Source organism: Aplidium turbinatum, chromosome 4, assembly GCF_918807975.1.
Source record: "Aplidium turbinatum chromosome 4, kaAplTurb1.1, whole genome shotgun sequence".
Lineage (NCBI taxonomy): Eukaryota > Metazoa > Chordata > Ascidiacea > Aplousobranchia > Polyclinidae > Aplidium > Aplidium turbinatum.
Genome location: NC_137475.1, coordinates 34,028,724 through 34,048,802, shown reverse-complemented (window position 1 = coordinate 34,048,802; position 20,079 = coordinate 34,028,724). Strand labels below are relative to the sequence as shown.

Sequence of the window (20,079 nt, the reverse complement as noted above, 5' to 3'; positions counted from 1 at the left end):
CCAGCAGCGGTTCTGCTGTTATCAGGGGAATAAACATTTAAATCAACAATAAAACCTCAAACCCCTGCATCAACAATAAAAACCGAGAACCCCTGCAGTACCTTGAAAAGATCAAGAGAAAAAATTAAAAAAAAGCCGAACTCGCTGATCGCAGTTTCCGTAAACATTTTAAAATTTTCCGCAAACGAACAAAAACTCTTAGGATCATTACCAGGAATTTTAAAATGTTTGCGGAAACTCCGATCAACCCTAACCCTTTAAAATGTTTGCGGAAACTGCGATCAGCGACTTCGGCAAACTCTTAGGATCATTACCGGAAATTTTAAAATGTTTGCGGAAACTGCGATCAGCAATGTTCTATTTTTTTCTCTCGATTATTTCAGTTTGTTTGTTTGCGGATACCAGTAGTCCAGTACTCCGATACCGTAACCCTTTTAAAATGTTTGCGGAAACTGCAATCAGCGACTTCGGCTTTTTTAAATTTTTTCCCTCGATCTTTTCAAGGTACGAATTGTTCGTGGTACGAATTAGGTAGGTACACACTTCACTATGCCAATCTATTGTAAATATTGGAAACAGAACCGAACTTGCCGGTGGTAAGCTCAAACAAAACAAAACATGAAAATTAGAAACATTGTGGGGTATAGGCTACATAATATCTCGGTTTTGGAAAAGTTTATTTAACGAAGCCTTAAACGAATTTACACTCGATGAAGCAACCACATATTCTGGGAGAAGGTTCCATTCAGTAATTACATTACATACCGTAGTTATGGCAAGTAAAAAAGTTGCCAAGTTTTCTTGATTTGGGCTTTGGCTTTTCCAGCTTAAGGCTGTGTCCTCTTATAGCGATGTTTTTCAGGTCCAGTGTGAATAAATTCTTGAAATCGACGTTATACAAGTTATGCATTGCATACGGTATATTAGAATGTTTCAATGAGGTCACCTCGGAGTTTTCTGTATTCAATGGTGGGCAGATCAAGATTTTGCAGCCTTTCTGGATAGGTTAACTCTTAAAATCCATGTACAAGTTTCATGGCACTGCGCTGAACTGTTTCTATTTTTGCAAGTTGATAATTGGAACTTGGCCACCAGATGATGTTATCATATTCCACTATTGTTCTGACTAGTGCTTTATGTAGTATGAGAAAGACATTTATATCCAGAAAAGGGAATAATAATAATTAATACTAAGTTTATTCATTGAACACATTGTGAATATAGCAATGAAACAATCATGTCAACTGTGACAGAAGTTTACAACAAACCATATTACCGTATCATACTTTTGCACATAAAGCAGGTAGCCTTTCTTGACAGTTTAAGATTGGCTAAGGGAAAAAATCTTTTTTTCAAATTTGAAATATGGGGCATTAAAATGAAGTCCAATCTTCATTGTTTCCCAATAGGAATAGTTCTTACATATTCAATTCTGAGAAGGTGGGTTACAAAAATTAAAAATTTTAACTGTATTGTGATAGAATGACCTTCTCATGGTTTTGACAATATGGGAAATTAGAAAATAACAACTAATTTGTTCTCAGATGATGGGATACCCTGCCTCAAGAGCCCTAAACATTTCCTGTCTATTATTTGCCAAAATCAAACTACTGAAGCCTATGACAAGAAACTACACCTTTACTTTTATATTTTGCTGATTTAGTTTAGACAACTGTACAAGCTTTGAATGATGGTAACTTTTGAAAAGTTGCAGTAAACCAGGCAAATCTATACTGTGAAATGGCTGTACATTTGAAAAAACGAGCATATGAAGAATTTAGCCATGTCATACAAGAACCAGCAAAAGTGCAGGTACATTGCTTAATATGATGTTTTATCTGCAAGTAATTTTGTATAGAAGTTTTTGACATTAAAATTATATGTTTGTAACTTTAAAACATATTTTAAAGTTTTGAGTAAACAAACTTCAAGATCAAGTGGCGCTAGTTCGACTCTCAGATTGTGCGCTTGAGCAACACACGTTAAGGACTGCTGTCTGTCCATTCACCGCCATCTAATGAATAGAATAACTCTGTGGCAACAACACTTCAACAGTGGGAAACTTTGCTTTGTCAATCTCGGTAACCGGGCTTACATCAGTGATTCAAAACCTCTACAAGTATGCAAAACTGCCAAGATTAAGCTCTCAAAGAAGCTTTCCCAGTCCGAGGATAAAGATTCAATCCAATTTAATCCAATCCATAATCAAAATGTGCTTTGCTTAAAGCCTGTTTTATTGTCACTTTCAAGTGTTATTTTGGATTTCATGAAAGCTATTTAAGCAATATTATATGTAATATTGAATAACTCTAAATGCAAATTTCAAAACTGAGTAGAAAGTATAATATAATAGTAAAGGAATTAGTTTTACTGTGAACTGTAAATGTATTTGGTTCCAACAATGCAACCATACAGTTTGAGTAAAAAGGTTATATAATTATATTGAAATTAATATATAGCAATTAAAAAGATTATGGTATGGTACATTGAAGGTTAAATTAATTTCAACCACCTGTCCTGAACTTCAAAAAAAATGTTTCATGTAAAGAAGAAAAACATTTACAAACGCTTTTGTCCTATAACCTATCAATTAGCAGATCATTTTCTTTCAAATTTTAAGCAGTAATGGAGGTCTATCACTCTATGGTTGGTTATAATTGGATTAGTGTAAAAAAAAATTATATTCATGTTGATTATATTGTCTATTGAATGTTTGGTAAGGCTGGAATAGGAAGTTTTTTAAAAATGCTTAAGTTTATATTCATTAATAGAAAGTGTGCTTCTGACAGTGATTGAAATTCAAATTTTATATTACCTCACTAATTGCTTATGTAAATATTACATAAAATATACAAATATCTTACAAGTACTACTAGTATTGTTAATCATTTGATAATCATATTGCTTTTTTTTAGTTGAAAAAACTGCGTCTATCAAAACGTCCTCTTGGCGAGACATCTGTCAAAGCTGAAGAATTTCAATTAAAGTTAGAAGGAAAAACTTCTCAGCAAATTCACCAAATTTTGATGGAATTTTCTAGGTATCAATAAAACAGTACTGTATATGATTCTTCTCGTTATGTCTAGTTTTATTGTTGTTGCAGCCAGGTTTATGGCCAATGTTTGAAGGTTTAGATAACGTGAACTTTAAGGCAAGGAACTTTTTTAAGATTTGATCTACATCTTTGGGTGGTTTCTAGAAGATTGTAGTTTTAGTTTAAAACTTGGATCGCAATCTTTGGATTTTGTTGTTTTGTGATTAAGTAGCTTCACATTGACAGAATTATCTTTTGCAGGAAGCTGCCGATTCCTCTGGAATGTGTCGAACAGTGCTGCAACACACTTCTCAAACATTTTCGTACTGAAACTGACAGCACTGTTCGAACGAAAATTGCTCGTTTATTGGGCCAGCTTTGCTCTACCTTGGGATTTCATCCTATTCATGTTGTTGAAGATATAATTTCTTTACTAGAAACAGAAGGTGATCTTTTGTGCATTTTTTTATTTATATTTATATATATATTATTGACATTACAAAAATTGAAATGATGCATTACGAGTAGATGGAGTGCCAAAACCGAAGAAATAATTTCTCACAGCAAGTCACAATGATAAAAGTCAACTCGGTTAAACGCTTTCTGCAAACGTTAATTTACCAAACTCAATGCAGAATGCAACAAACGTTTTTGCATCATAATAGCAATTCTTGACATATTTGAAGATAGCAAATGATTAATTTTTTTGTCTGCAGTGTCCGGAAAAGTACTTGCACAATTGTGGTCTTCGGTACTTTCTGCCGCTCTCCGATTACCTTGTGAAAAAGCGTTACATCAACGTCTTGTCACCGTCGCATGCTCCTCACTTACTGACCACCATCAAGAAGTATGCACTATGCATTATTATGTTTTCAGTTGCTAGGTTGAATTTAAACCGGATCTTAGACCAGACAGCAAAATTCGTCATTTTTACATAGATTCAATGTCTGTTGACGTTGAATTAATGTAAAAATGACAAATTTTTCTGGCTGGGGTGTTGGAAGTAGAAAAGTTACAAAGAACCGCTACTCTAAATTGGCAAAAACGTTGGATTTGACTTTGATGCAAAGGGACCACTGCATTTCATTGTTGCTACTTTGACATTTGAATATGGGAGTTAAGATCTGATAGCCTTCCAAAATGACAAAAAAGCCTAACGCTTACAAGTCAAACAACGAAATGAACCAACATCACGATGTTTCAACATGAAAGTGAACCAATGCTGAATTAGCAACACCGCAATGTCGTGGACCTGTCTTTCATGTTAATGAACGTGGGCTATACCCTATCTGCAGGGTTGGGACTATCGATTGCGAATCGATATTCGATAGCGTTATTCTTTACTTTGTCACTATCGAATCCGTGTTTTCTTTTCTTTTTCAAATAAGTATCGATTAGCTGCTTTTCTTTACTTTTTTGTGCGTTGAATCCGATATTCGATATTCGGTACTTTTCTGTAAAGTTTACAAATAAACAACGTAAAATATTAACCGAATTCCACAATTTTATTAGGCAGACTTTGAAATTCTATTGAAAGGAGGAGCGATTTTTTTTTGCGGGGAAACCCTGGTTGATCGCATTCAGCTCGAACCCTTCTGGAATTTGAACAAGCCCAAGCCTCTTGTTCTCAAATGAGTTCTAACTCTGAAGTTGTAAAGAAAAAAATCGTTTTTTCTGGAGATTTGAAGAGAGAGCGAAAAAGAGATTAGCAGAAGGTTCCAAGTCTGTAAGAAACTTGTGGCTTTCATGGTGCAACACTGATGATGAATTTGTGAATTACCGAAGGATTTGTACAAGCCCTTTATAATGTACAATACAACATTGCCTTCATCGGCACCTGTAGAAAGACTGTTTTCTTTGGGTAAGAGGGTGTTGAGCCCAACACGTACTCAACTCTCTGATTCCAACTGAGAAAATGGTAATGCTTGCTTCAGCAGTTAGGTACATTACATGACTGCATTTAAAACTGTGTTTGGGACTCTTCTCAGAAGGATTATTATTGTATGACTGCATTTAAAACTATGTTTTGTTACTCCTAGTCCTTTGAGTGGGAAGTATTTTTCACTTATTTGAATTTTTTTCAATTTGTTACTGCCTTGAGCATTCAGAAAGAGTGGTGGAATAATTTTTTTTTTCAATATCGATTACTACATTCTTTATTCTTTACTTTTTTATCTAGTATCGAAATCGGTTAATTCTTTACTTTTTTTGGCACTATCGAATATCGGAATATTCTTTACTTTTTCACTATCGACTCCCATGCCTGCCTATCTGTGTGTACAGTGCACTTAGTATGCTTTGCGATAAAGTAGGCTATAAACCCTTGTGCCTTTAAGTTTAACTTTACTTTTTACACTTTTTTAGAATGCAAAAATATTTTTTTAAGCACACAAATCATATACTTTGATATAGTATTTTTCATACAATTATCAGGTGAGATGCCAATGTTTGAAAGTGATAGGAAACCTGAGTACTAACAAGAACGTGTCAAAGACAGCTTCTGAAAAACGTTGGGATAAGATTAATGTCCCTACCCTTGTTGCTGATTACTTTGCTGATCCTGAACCGCGTGTACGAAGCAGCTCTCTTCAAGCTCTGGTAATTCAATAAATATGTTAGTTTTGTCACTTTGTAAAATTAGTCGTTTTCATATATATACCGTACTTATTTTATTCGAACGCATGATTAACTTTTGTTTGAGATCCAGAATTCAACATAAAATTTGTGATAATTTTCCAATTTATGAACTACTCCCTAACACATATCTCCTGTATTTTGGAACACTTAGTAACGCTCTTCGAGTTAAGATCGAGAAAAATATGTGCAGACTTTCTTGGTCCTTTCCAGTGAAATTCTGCTGAAAAAAAAGTATTCGTATATATATGATTAACAGCAAGGCAACGCTTGTCCAATGTCCATCAATAAAGTTTATTTCGGCGTAGCTCCACATACCGCATTGATTTCAATGTGCAAAAGCAAGAAATATATCATAGTATTTTCATTCATATGGAAGCTACACTCGTAAGTACAAAATAGTCGTCTAGTAGTATCGATGTGTGTGGTGAAATTTGGCTTGTTGGACACTGAATAACAACTTGGCTTTATAACAAAAGTACGTTAGTTCATTTCCAACAGCGTAACTGGAATAACATTTGTAGTTACAGTGTTAAACATGACAACATCACTGATCAGTCAAACAAGCAATACCTTATCTTGATAAATGCTTCATTGTTGTAACTTGAATATTTCATTGAAGATCATGATGCACCAACGAGGACAGCGGTTGGAAATGTCTGTCTATGAGCAAGCCTGCTCGGCCCTTCATGACGATTACGAGCAAGTTCGATTCACGGCCGCAGAATTGGTTTGGATTCTCAGTTATATATACCCTGAAAGGTGAACGTTTGAACTGGTGGTTGCAGTGTCACTGGTGGACGTAACGAATCACAATTTGCGTTTTGAAGAGTTTCATCCAACTGCCAGAGCGTGAAGCTACACACTAACTTTTACAACGATTCAGGAGATAGTTTAACGTTTATTGTGTATCATTGGTTTGGGTTTTTTATGTTTTGTCAAGAAAGCCACTATTCAACGCCTATGTGTTGTTGGGTAAAATTTTATACAATTAAAAGTTTGCTTCATTTCCTTGACCAATGCTCGTATTTTTAGTCTCATCAAGGCTCCATACTCGGACGAAAAGCTTCGTTTGGTGGACGACGCTTTTGCTAAGATTTGCAACATGTTCAACGACAGCTCTTATAAGGTGAATACTCGCGCAATAGCATGGTGGAAGCTGTGACCTGTAGCATTTCTGTGGATAGCAATTACTGATGAAGCTTCGACTGTATATCCGAGTGGTGAGAATCCTGGCACCGTGCTCGAAGAGGCGCCGGTTCGACACCGCTCAAGGGCATGCGACTGTGTTTTTGGCATGCCTGAAAGTAAACATGGACATTGGCTTCCTTGCCCTCCCGTCCACTCCTTCTAAATCTTCTACCATCGGGCATAAGCCTGGATACGAAAAAAGCTGATTAAGCAAGGTTTACGTTGTCGCCAAACATATCGAAAAAACTCTATTTGACTGCCACTTAACTATCTTGGCATACAACATATTATTTAAAGTTTATCAAAAACGTTGGTAGAAGCTCTGGTAAGATTTGAAAAGTTTTATCACTCCTCATTAGAAGCTTTCAAGTTGTAATTCACAATGCAAAATTTTGTTCAATGTATGCAGAAACAAAAACGTTTCATGTAATTTTATAAGTTGCCTAGTGTTTGTCGTGAGGAAAACTTTTGGCTTTCATTTGTTCATGCGTAGCAGTAGAGTTGTTACACTTCCATGCACGTAAAAAAAAAAAAAAAAAACATTTTTTTTTATTTTCACCCAGGTTCGTGCGGAGGCTGCCAGGCTCCTCGGTTCGATGCATCTCGTCAGTGATTCGTTTCTTTTCCAAACCCTCGACAAAAAGCTCATGTCTGATTTGCGGGTTAGTTCGAGATTGCTGATTGCCGAATGGGGCTTTTGCTGCGATTGGCTGCAGTTTTTTGAGTTCCTGCAAAACCTTAAGGCTTATCTTTTAAGAAAGACAGGGCTTGTTTAATTTTTACAAACTACATTCATTAAGGCCTCGATTAACTACTACTGCGAAAACCCCGAAAAACATTGTTTTTTCGTTTCTTCTTGTTGAACTGTAAGCTTTTGCTTAGATTCAATCATTTTATCCAAACGTGTAAATCCCATACCAACCTAGTTTCATCCACTGTATATCACTTAAAGCTGAAGTCCAACATCGGATCACGAAAGATGGCCAAAATTTTCATCCAATGATTTTCACAGAGAAAAAAGTCTCTGAACGAGCAAGCCAAGGAGGGATTTGTTGAAGAGTTTTCCTCCGGAGCAAAATGGGCTGATGATGCTCCTACTCGTGATCACAATCCGGACTCAACCACCCTGATGAACAGTGGAGCTTGCGGGGCGTTTGTCCATGGCTTGGAAGATGAAATGATGGGTAAGAATTGGATTTCCATTTCCTTACCAATCACCTTTTGCACCCGTTTCGGCAATATTGACCAATCAGCTTTTCTTCCACAATATTTGCGGCTTCTCTTAACGCACAAATGCGGCCAAGGCTTAAATAAACTGCACAGTGCGATATTTAGACGATAGCGAGTGTTTTAGTTTTTAAGAATTTGTTCAGAGACATTATGCTTTGGGTGCTATAGCTATTAGCTAATGCCGTAACTTTCCCTTTAATAAGTCCATCTTCGTCGTTAAACTTTAATAGCAGTCTTGGATGTAATAATTAAATCATCACAACAAAAACGAATTTTTCATGCAATTCCAAAAAATTGTGCTTCAAAGTTACGTAGCCACCACTTCTGCAAAATCCAATTTAAACTGAGTATGGTTTAACTTTAGCATGACACTAAAAAAATAACTTTAGCATACATGTTGTGAGCTGCAATCTGTTTTACTGGTTCGTAAAGCGCTCTTTATTTGTTTAACTTTATCTTTTACACAGAGGTTCGAAGCGCGGCCGTTGATTCACTGACAGAGCTTGCCGCACAAAGAAGCAACTCCAATTTCGCTCAGGTAATTTACAAAAAAAATTTTAATAGCAATTTGGTTCTATTCTTACTGTAATTGTATTGTACATCACGCAATGGTAAGCGCGTACAGATGATGATGCAAACGACGCTTTTGTATCACAGGCCGCGTTAGATTTTCTGGTGGATTGCCTGAATGATGAAATCGAGTCAGTTCGACTGAACGCTGTCAATTCTCTGCATAAGATAGTTGAGGTATGATCTTTTCGTTAGTTTTTATTTATTTTAATTTAGACAGTTTCCCAATACGCTTTTAAACAGTTTCCCAATACGCTTTGATCGCCACTTTTGCTATCAAAGGAAAGTCACATTTTCTTAGTCTTGCTTTTTTAATAGTTCAAGTTGTAAACGACATTGCCCTTCAACTGCTAAGTGCTTTAAAATTTGAATACATGAATTCAAGAAGGGCCCAATTCCTACAAAGGTGTTTTCGACATATAATAAATGTATTTTAATTATTTTGGTCTGTTACTTTTGTGGTGGAATTTCGATAATGATTACATTCTTAGATATTCTGGTAAGAAATATTATGTGTGAAAACGTCACGTGCTGAAGATTATGTGAAGAAACTATGGAGAGGTATAAGCCCAACTGCTGGAGTTGGGCGTTTCTGAAAATCAATGGAAATATTGAAAGTTTTTTTTTTTTTTGATTAGGCTTGAAAAAACTGGTTGTTTTGTCAGGTTACGTTTAAAGGACATTGAAAGGAACTGGAAAAGCACAAAAAGTGAATTTTGAAAAATATCGAGTTGGGCCTTTTTTGAATTTACGTATTCAATTGTCCAAGTCTGCTCAAAACAGGTTTTCACCGCACCATAAAATCAGTGCAAACACTCTCAGCACACCAAGCCACTTTAGCCTTTCAGCTGTTCTCTGCTCATGCCGGTTTTGTGTGCATCATAGCCCATGCTTTTGATAAACTAGATGCACAGTTCGTATTTTTTTCCAGCGTTTCCTATGTCGTGTAGAGTAGCCAAAGTGTTCTTCGTTGACTGATTAATTTATTTTCCTGAAAATGAAATAGAAATTTTATTCTTCGTACGTCACGTATCGTCATGTCACATGACAAAACGTGGCATGTCGCTTATGTTCCTTTTTTACGAAAGCACGTCACGTTGCTGGAGGATCAACTAGACAATGTCCATGCGGCGATGGAGGATTCAGGGAGGGAGATCAGAGAAGGAATCCATCAGCTTTTGAGCAGTTGCAGGTTGAATATGACAGCTTCAGTCGGAATCTAGTGATCAGTGATGTGCTGCTCTGTAGTTAATATAATCTCATCCAATTTTGGTGGTTTGGTGATCTTGAATGTTAAATTCAACAACTTACTACTTTGCTTGGTGATTATAATTTGCTGATTCATGTTCTGTATGGCTGCATTTACTTGCTGAGTCATGTCCGTATGCCTAGGTGTGACAGAAATTTATATAACCGATTGCCTGAGACTGCACAATTTAACTTTATATTGTTTCCAGCCTAATGTCGAAGTCTTGCTTGTACGGCACAGTGATGATGTTGCTCAAGAACCTCAATAAATATCCGCAAGATCGACGCTCTATTTGGAAGTAATTATCTTGTTTAAATTTTGTTAGATTTCTTTATGTTTAAATCATTTTTCTTTGTGGTGAAGTTTTTTTTGTATAATTTACTGGAAATATAACCTCCAAAATCATTATTTTTCTTTATCCAACGAATACATTTGCCTCCACTGGCGAGCATTCATGCAATCTAGCTGTTTTAAGTTTCTTCCATTATAAAATGAAAATAATAATTTTTAGCATCGTCCCGAAGGCTACTGTGTTCTTTTCCTAGAGCACGCTTTCGATTGTATTTTTTTTTCTCATTAATATGAACCGACTCACATTACAGGACTCAGCAACAGCTAGGACAACACCACAGTGAACTGGTATATCTTCTTGTGCCACAATTGCTGTCTTGCCATCCTTACTTTGACTCGTCAGAACCTGAAATGGACGACCCAAGCTGTATCCTCTTTATTTTTTCTTTAAAACCAGCCATCGTCATAAAATTATATCATGTTACGCTTCCACTACATGCACTAATGCAGTGGTTCGTAACCTTTTTTACTCTGTGGACCCTTTTAGTCGATATTCAAATCTAACTTCCCCCCTACAAATTTAGTTTGTTAAAAACTTGTTTACATTAATATTTTAATCTAAGTCTTAGAGAAACTAAACTTTCACTAGTAATAAGCATTTAGCCTCTAATATTCCTCTTCATACTAAAATAATTAATTAATGATGAACTTTGCTGAAAAATATTGTATTCAAAGAATATATTCAAAATATAGGAGTCAATGCATTTAATGCGAAGGTTTAGTTAGTGTGTGAAAACATGTTCATTCGAAAATGATTTGAACAAGCTCTAGTCTAGGCCAACTTACTAGCCTTAAAAAGCTTTACAATCCTAAAACCAAATTCCCCCGGCCAATTGCAAAATTTCCTCCCGGTTGGGAGCCCCTGCACTAATTGTTTTGCCTATAATGTACCTACCGCGTGTCATGTTATTTAAAAGTCTATCAGTGCTTTCTGACAACTGTGAAAGTTATATGCAAATTTCCGATCTGTTGTTCAGAGGGTTTCTCGCAGAGCCGGTAGGTTTAGGTTCGAAACCCCGTCAGATTGTGCTGGATAGTTTATAAACATACATAACATTTGGCTTCAGCTTAGCACTAGAGTTTCTTGGATTTGTTTCGTGCAATATTGCACTTGGCTGCAATGAAGCTGTTCGTTATTGTATCCCATGCTGGTGTAATATACAGGAAAACATGAGTACACAGTTTGCTGTCGCTATGTAATGAGACCACCGCTAAATTCCCCCTTTTGTTAAAAGGAAGTTTATTAAGGTCATTGTCTTTGGGAAAATAATAATCGCGTATTTTCGCGTGAAAACTGCATTGAGAATTATTTAGAGAAAGTGTCAAAAATCCTTGATGGTGACTTTTTTTAGAAACATTGCATTCGCTCTATTTGACTTAACTTTTTTAATCATTAGACATTTCCATATTGATTCTGGTTTTTAACGCTGCCCAGTCATGCCCACAAATGACTCAGCTTTTTCCAGAACACGTCATCAGACACTACCAGTATCTCCGTGACAGCATACCCGAACTCGTCCCTCAAAACATAAAGGTAACCTTTGAACCTGCGGTGGTAGCTATTTTGTAGTTTTACATAAGATGTTTGTGCGTTGTTTATTAAAAGCTGGCTCGAGAAGTAGTACTTCCTGTTTTAAAGATGCGATTCAATAAAAAAAAACTGTTTCGACCTGTCAGCTGACCACCTTCACGGCCGGAGTGAACTCTTGCGTGAGAATTCCTTCCAACCAATCTGACGACAACTCTGATGCTGCAACTTTCCTATCTCGCACCATGAGTAGAGTCAAGGACTTGCAAGTGAGCGACTGGCCGCTTTTTTGTCTAACTAATGTAAATTTTTTGGTTTGTGATTATGAACACTTCAAACATATACTACGCAGAATCAAGAGCCAGGTACACAACGGTCGCTACTCGAGTGCACGATACGTGATCTTCGGCACGCGGCCACCATTGCGCCAGAACTCTCATCCACAGCTCAGTGCTCGGCCGACTTCTTGCAAGCTCAACTTCTCTTAGCAAAGGTACATTTTAAAGCTTTATCCAACAACTAAGACGACATTTTCACATTGTTTTAACGTCGCCGGACGTTGCAACTGTGTGAAAACGGCAGCTTTTGCTTGCCGGGTATGCATTTAAGCAGTCTTGAACCCAACCAACAAAAACTTCTGTTCTTACATTGTTTTAACGTATCTAGACGTTGAAACGATGTAAAATATTGATTAGGAAAGCTTTTCTTGATAAAACCTCATAATATAATTTGGGTAGAGAGGTTACTTTTTTAACCATAAGCGGACATAGCTGTGCAACACCACTATTATAACAAACAAAAGTAAATTAAACCGAACGTTTTCGGCTACACATATAGCCCTTATCCAGCCTAAAAGAAAATATTACTTTGTACAGTATAAGAAGTACTTGGGAAACATGCAGTATAACAAAAATATGCTCTGATCTAAACAATTGAATAAACTGCTTATCTTGCTTACATAAACTGAAAATTGGATTACGCAGCACAACCGGTGTATTTGAAAGACGAAAAAATAATTGTTCAGAGAGAAAGTGTCCAAACATATTATGCAAGACCGACAGAAGCACAACACGAGACATTTGCACAAACAAAAAAAGCACAGCACGTGCCAAATTAATTAAAGACGGTTCACAGATAGTTGGCTTCGCTGGCGAACAATTATTGCCTCGTGAATCTTGGTGTCGAACTCGGTCAAACAATTGCGAACAATCTGAAAATAGTCCAACGAGAGTTTATTGTTTGAACACGATCGACAGTTCCGAATATGATCTTTAATGGCACTATTTTTGCTAAAATTACTTAAACTCAGATGCTCTCTTATTCTCGCGATCATGTCGCGTGTTCATACCAATGTATGTAGAACTCGCATCATGCGAGCAAGTGAACTTATACGCGACATTTGAACATAAGCGGAAAGGAGTTTTAGACTTCAATTAAACATAATAACCCGCTTAAAATGTTTTATAGACGGGAAAAATCTTGACGTTAAATTTCAAAGCAATAAATCTGGACACATTTGTGGGAAAACGTTTGGATTCCTTACATATAAACGGAGATCAGACCATATTTTTGTTATACTGTATGTTTCTCAAGTACTTCTTATACAATGTAATATTTTCTTTTAGGCTTGAAAATGGCTAGGCCTATATTTGTAGCCGAAATCGTTTGTAACACGTTTTCTTTATTTTATTTTTGTTTTTTATATAATGTTGAATGTTGTGGTGTTGCTCAGCTATGTCTGTTTATGGTTAAGAAGCTAATAATGGCGCAAGAAAGATGTAAATAATCGTCTGTATTTCAGGCTGTTGACAGACAAGGCTGGTCCAGCTCATCACACATGAGTTCTCAGCGGACAGCATTTGCCAAGCCCGCCGCCACTCAGATCATACAGCTCACATACGAGGTACCGCATCAAGAATACAACGCTGCGTCTAGCGCAGTTGTATTACCATCAGCAATACAGAAAGTTTGAGCGCAGATTGTATTTCTATCAAAAAGTTTGAAATTTTGACATATTTCACAGCTAGATTCATTCAATTCTAATTCAATTGTTATAACTATTTACAGTTGGATCATTTGTATCTTGGGTTGAGCTCTGAAGAAAAGGCACTTGTTCGTCAGTTGCGGCTTAAAGCACAAGCTCTTTTGTTTGTCTTGGAAATGCAGGGAATTACAAGCTCCAAGAAAAGGCAACTTCTATTTGAATTATATAATGAACAAGCCACATTTACGATGGTTAAAGCTTTGTTCAAAATTTGACAAGTTTTCAAACCTGACTGATTTTTGTTGTTTTTAATGTTTGAATAAGTTTGTTTGTTCCCGTGCAATGAAATTTGTTTTTTTTTCCACAAAACCTCTGGCCCTAATCTGATGTTTATTTTTGGGAACTGAAACCCTTCTGAAAATCAAATGTATTTTCACAGCAAGTCTCAAGGCGATTCTGAGAAAATTCAGTCGGGAAAGCTGTGTAAGAATTTCTTCAAAATGGTAGAAGAAGTTCACACCTTTCTCAGCGAGAACGAAATATCGCCCGATTCGTTTTCCCAAACTCTTTTCAACGAACTCTTCAAGCTTTCTTCCTCACAAAAGTCTTCTCTCGTAGTGAAGCTTTTACAACCTCTGCTATCAAACTACTGCGTCACAGAAGTCGACCTCAACAACAAGGTATTGGTCATATGACGATTACCAGAAAAATCTTTAAACGTTTTTTTTTTTTTTCTTAAATATGTTCATTGTTCACCGAATCGGTTGTAATTCAGTTTTATTTATCACTTTGCTTATCAATTTTGGAATTTTTACTATAATATAAAGTTGTTTTGTTAGAATCAATTTTGGAATGGTACTAGACTACTAGCTATGGTACTAACCATTAGATCTTCTGTGGCAAGGATTTGCAAATACTTGTTGGCGCGACCCACAAAACAATAGTTCTAAATCTTCGCGATCAAAACGTTTCGCAAACATAATTTTGCGCAAAACACTTTGTAATTTACCCTCATTTTCATTCCTATTAGGCTGCTATTGACAGTATGAACTTTATGGCACAAAATTGTATGAAACTTCGCACATGTTTTATGGTACTACAATAATTGCAGTTCAATCCCTCCATTCGGTACATATTACATATCATATATTACATAATACATATCAAAAAGTATATGATTGTATTTATTTTTTCCAAATGGGTTATATTTTAGTAAGTTTAAATTATTGTGGACGCAGAGTGAATGGTCTTGCGACCCAAGTTTTAGGCCGCAATCCACTATTTGCGGACCCCTGTATTATGGCACCACGTAGTTCAATACCTCCATTCGGTACATATCATACTGTACTTTAGGGTGTTTCAAAATTTCACCACTTTTAAATTTCAAAACGAGTACCTTTTTTTCTGATGGAGTTTTGGCCGCTGATTACGAATCTGGCATTATTTTTTCATTATGACGTCATCTTGAGGGTGTCCCACGCGATTTTTCACGATTTTTCGCGTTTTTTCAATATCTCGAAAACTACTTGGGCTAGACGTATGGAATTTGTATCAAATGATGCAGAATATACGATTTCCTATCTATACTTACGAGAGTTTAAAGTCGTATCTGTTTCAGAAAAAAGTAATTTGAGAAAAACACTTTTTTATTGTTTTTATATCCATATCTATAATCTTCGAGCTATATGACAATTACAATTGTGACGTCATTTGAAGGATGGGTTCAAATTTAAAAAGCGTTTCTACTTTTAAATTTGATTTTATAACCTGTAGTCGTTCTAAGTCAATATTATACAATACCATATTAAGTAAAATACACCGCAATATTATAAAAAAAATATTAGCAACTAAAGAGCTTATAGATAGATTGGCCAGGAAAAATCACATGCTAAGAAAATTCCACTGACATAAACAATCGCGAGTAGTATAATCAGGAATAAAAGAGCATACAGTGTATCCCACTCAGCTGTATCTTAACCAAAACAACAAACTATAAACTAACATAACACTAAAATTATTTTCAACGTTCATGATGGTCGTTTGCTAATTACAAAGAAACGCACGGAAGCGAGCATCTGTCTTTTCTGCTTGTGATGGGTTATCGATAATCCTGTTGTTAACGACACCTTTAATCTCCCAATCATCCTTTCCGTCGCTCTGTTGTTGTTCTCAATTTTTTTCTAAAATGTCTCCGGAACATCGCAACACATCATACAAGGAGCAGTTTTGCTCTTTGCGGTAAAAAAGTTTCGAAGTCCGGCTTTGCGATCTCGCAGTAAACTTCTGGCATCTACTGACTGCGGAAACGCTACTGTTTTTACAGCTTCAACAGAATAAGGTGGTACTTCAGAGAAAACGCTTAATGAGATGTTTATTGGTGTCAGCCATTGCAGAGCATGGTCGTAAAAGTACTTCAAAGCGACATCTGCAAGTTCTGAATCGAGGTCTCTGTACGCAAGTAAAAAATTTCGTTGCACAATCATGATACCCGGGCCTTCAGCAGCGGAAGGCATCAGGTGAATAAGCAAAAACGAAGGTAGATAGACTGAAACTATGTAAGATACCAATCTATTAAGTTTTTCTTTTTGGTTACCATCCAGTTTACAGACGTTGAAAATCAACAGACGAAGATATCCGCTGGCTGTTGTAATCCATCGGGCATGGCATGTCGGCTCTTGCTTGTAAACCAAAAGATTTCTCATGTTTTCTGGAACATCCTTTACAAGGTAACCAGCCAAAGCAAGTAAACACACGTGATCGTTCCTAAACGAATGGTCGTTACTGCCATTTTCTATCTGACTAGAGAACCATTCTGCTTTCTTTCTCAAATGCAGAGCAGCTAATCCTGTGATAGGAACGCTAAGTTTAACTCTGTCAACAATGTGACTCAAATCAGGCTTCTTGATTTCACTAAAGTGATTCATCAGTGCTCCATCTTGCATTGCTCCAGGTCCCTTCTTTTACCCTTCGATTTTTGAGATGACATGAGTGAAATATATTTCATTAACATGAAATAAGCATTTTAATGTGTGGATGCCTCGACCATGCCGTTCCATGAAGAAATCGGCCAGGCGCTTATTTATACCAGATTTTTTTCCCTGTGTTTAATGCAGTAGTATCTGACATAACTGAATATATTTTACTCAAAGTATCCTCACAAATTTGCTCGGTAACACAGTTAAAAATGATCTGAGAAGTTACCGAAATTCCTTCCAAAAAAGTTTTTACAGCTATAACTTTTTCACACTTGACTCCTGTATCCACAAATTGTCCCAAAAAGATGTACCTGTCCATTTTGTTTATGACATTTCCATCATAGCATAATTGAATTGCCTTAGCATGTTTCAGCTCTTCCTCACATTGATTTAAAGCTTCAAGTCGACACTGCTCGCGCTTTCGAAGTACAGTTGTTGGCAAAGCAGAAGTATTTTTTTCTCCAACGGTTGATCGCTGCAAATCGGATTGTTGGCGAATCGACACTAAACGACGGTCTGCTTTAACACAGTCATTGGTACTGATCGAAAATGAACGTTTTTTAAGGTAAGCTTTTCCTCCTGCAAGATGCTTGGGAGCAGGTTGGTAATCCAGGTCGAAATAGGTTGACGTGTCCCTAACATTATCACTCGTCTCTGCTTCCAAAACATCATCGTTGCTCTCATTAGAATTTATATTTAAATCGAACTGGCGCGGTCTCAACGAATTGAATAAAACTTTAGAATTGGATAGGCCTCCGTTTATTGTAGCTCTTAATTTACTGGATGTGGGGTTCTCAATATCATCTTCCGCCGTGGTGCGTCGCTTGAGCTTGATTACACTCTGCAGCTTGTGTATATTAAACAGTGCATCTTTGGATGAAGATAAAATCATTCTTCTATCGGACCTTTGATCTTTCAGAAACATAATTTCTTTTTCTGGAACTCTGTGGTCAAAACTGCAACTACAAATCAGCTTACCTTTATACGTTTGAAATATATCTGGTATTTCACACCGGCACTTGGTTATATCAAAGAGCTGGTCGAGCCAGCCATCGTTGATTGAAATAAGTTTCAATTTCTTGGCACGTTTTCTTGCCACAGCAAACTTGTGAATAAGTTGCTTCAGTTTTGTGTGGATACTTCTCAACTCGATAGCAGGCAAGCTGGCTCTTCTCCACAGTTGAACTATGTCATTCATAACTACATCTTTGATATCATTGAATCCTGGAGTTTTCTTCAAAAATTTAGTGTCTGTATCTATTAAAAGCTGCTGAATATAATGATAGTGCTCTATAACTTCTCTACACGTTGGTAATGTATTTCCAAGTAACTTTTTCGAGACTATCAGAGACTTAACCTCAACAGATCTCAGCCATGCCATATCCCTACTTATACTGCATTTAAAACTGACCAACTAAATTCAAATTGGAAATTGTTTTTATCCCTTAAGACCCGTATTGTCAGCAAACAATTATCATTGTTGATTTACAAACAATTACCATTGTTATTACCAATTACCGAATTGACGTCACAATGTATTGTCATATAGCTCGAAGATTATAGAAATGGAATGGATGTAAAAACAATAAAAAAGTGTTTTTCTCAAATAACTTTTTTTCTGAAGCAGATACGACTTTAAACACTCTTAAGTAGAGATAGGAAATCGTATATTCTGCATCATTATTGTACTATTTTTAATAGTGCTATTGTCTGTAGTACTATCGTGTGGAGACGTTGAATCAATGTAAAAATGACGGATTTTTCTGTCTGGGATGTCCTTTTCTAATTCATTACTTGGTTTTGATGATGTTTAGGTTCAAAGGTCACACGTAGTAGTTCACGAACCACAATCACGATTCGACGCACCAATTACATTCAGCGCCGGCCTTGCAGCATGCGTGCACGTTGATATTACAGCCGATAACGTTGTGGATCCACTTTCAGAGATGAGGTAGGCATTTAAAGTACACTGTGTTTCTATGCAGCCCTGCATCCAACCCAAATTGCATGGGTCTCTGCTCTTTACAAAGCAGGCTATGTCAGCGCAGCCATATATAGGCTCAACCGAGTACATTATTACCCTGAATCGACTCTTTTGCTGAGTGCGAAGCAGGAATAAGTTTTAACACCACTTGTTAAAAGTTCGACCGACAGAGTATCGAACCATGCCTACCGAGCATTCATCACTGTTGACACTTAAAATAGAACAATTGACTAAAATAGGAAAAGATAGCACCAGAGATTATTATTATCAATGTTCTTACGTACCTCCAGGTTTGTGCCATAGGGAGCTGTTTAATTCCCTAATGATTGATACAAAATAATGTGATAACATATATGAGAGCGGCAGTTTCTGCAATTTTCTTACCCTCGGGGTGTTCGGCTCTCCCTTGTCAGCTATAACCCTACGCCAAAACAATGAAGTTATCTGCTACATATTCTTTCACTGGGGAACATTTCCCTCAGCTGTTTTTCTGCAACACACAAGGTCGTACATGACTCGGACTCTAACTCTTCTGTGGTCTTGAAACAGAGTTATTTTCACAGGATTCAAGTGACGTATCCCGATTGCACAACCCAGTTATTCGAGCACCTTCCAAACGACATAAAGCAGTTGTCTGCATTCCGTTTCAACATTCGATCGAAGGTGAGCTAACAAAAATGCATAGTTTCAACGTTGTTAGAAAAAATGTATAAGGATAATAACTGTTGTAAATTGGAAAGGAACAAAACATTATCGCGGCCTAATCAAGGTTTGCGAAAGTTGAGCCTTTCACGTACTACGCCAAGTTCAAGTGACGTATGCTAACGTGGCCTATCGTTGGCGTTTGTATTGCAAGGAACTGCAACTATTAAGGTAACCTGTTAAACGTTGTAAACTATTAAACGTTGAGAATAATTTTTTTTATGCTTCTTGTACGGTAGGCTAGTTAACTAGTTATTTCATTTAAAATTGACTACAAAAATAATAAGTTCTTAATAAAATTCTTGTCTTCCTTTAGCCTACATGAATCTGATTTGCGATACAAAAAAGCGAATCGTCTGTTGCAAAGCGTCTATTCTGCAATAATGTTGCTGACAACAGCGCATCAATATTTTCCAGATCTACTTGAGCCACTCACAATGGACGGATTCGTGCGTTTTAAAAATATCTTTCGTTAAAATCTACAACCACAAGATGGCAGCGCAGAGCAATAAAGACGTCTCTTTTCACGGGAGTGGATTGTTGCCGTTGTGCAAACCGGTTGAAATCACCGTGCACCCAAAACCACCGGCTCGCATATGATGGTCGTCTTCTTGTTTCTGATTTCCAATACATTTTTTATCACCATT

The 20,079-nt window shown here is 36.7% G+C and overlaps 1 protein-coding gene across 1 annotated transcript; it reads left to right on the top strand.

The window, feature by feature from the left end:
• The first annotated feature begins 1,674 nt into the window (after positions 1–1,674).
• On the top strand, positions 1,675–20,079 carry LOC145769265 (integrator complex subunit 4-like). The gene is made up of 23 exons (XM_082580848.1): positions 1,675–1,812; positions 2,916–3,040; positions 3,296–3,480; positions 3,751–3,881; positions 5,468–5,632; positions 6,291–6,430; positions 6,704–6,797; positions 7,423–7,521; positions 7,872–8,043; positions 8,557–8,627; positions 8,747–8,836; positions 9,748–9,851; positions 10,117–10,206; positions 10,511–10,626; positions 11,657–11,793; positions 11,937–12,056; positions 12,140–12,280; positions 13,589–13,690; positions 13,855–13,976; positions 14,211–14,451; positions 18,561–18,697; positions 19,294–19,393; positions 19,850–20,079. The coding sequence occupies exons 1-23, from the start codon at positions 1,741–1,743 to the stop codon at positions 20,030–20,032; spliced, it is 2,937 nt and encodes a 978-aa protein (XP_082436974.1). The 5' UTR covers positions 1,675–1,740; the 3' UTR covers positions 20,033–20,079.

Coding starts and splice junctions, on each gene's coding strand:
- LOC145769265 (XM_082580848.1), top strand. CDS start 1,741: ATGGCTGTACATTTGAAAAAACGAGCATATGAAGAATTTAGCCATGTC. Junction 10,627..11,656: donor TGAAATGGACGACCCAAGCT/GTATCCTCTTTA, acceptor TTTAATCATTAG/ACATTTCCATATTGATTCTG. Junction 12,057..12,139: donor GTAGAGTCAAGGACTTGCAA/GTGAGCGACTGG, acceptor TATACTACGCAG/AATCAAGAGCCAGGTACACA.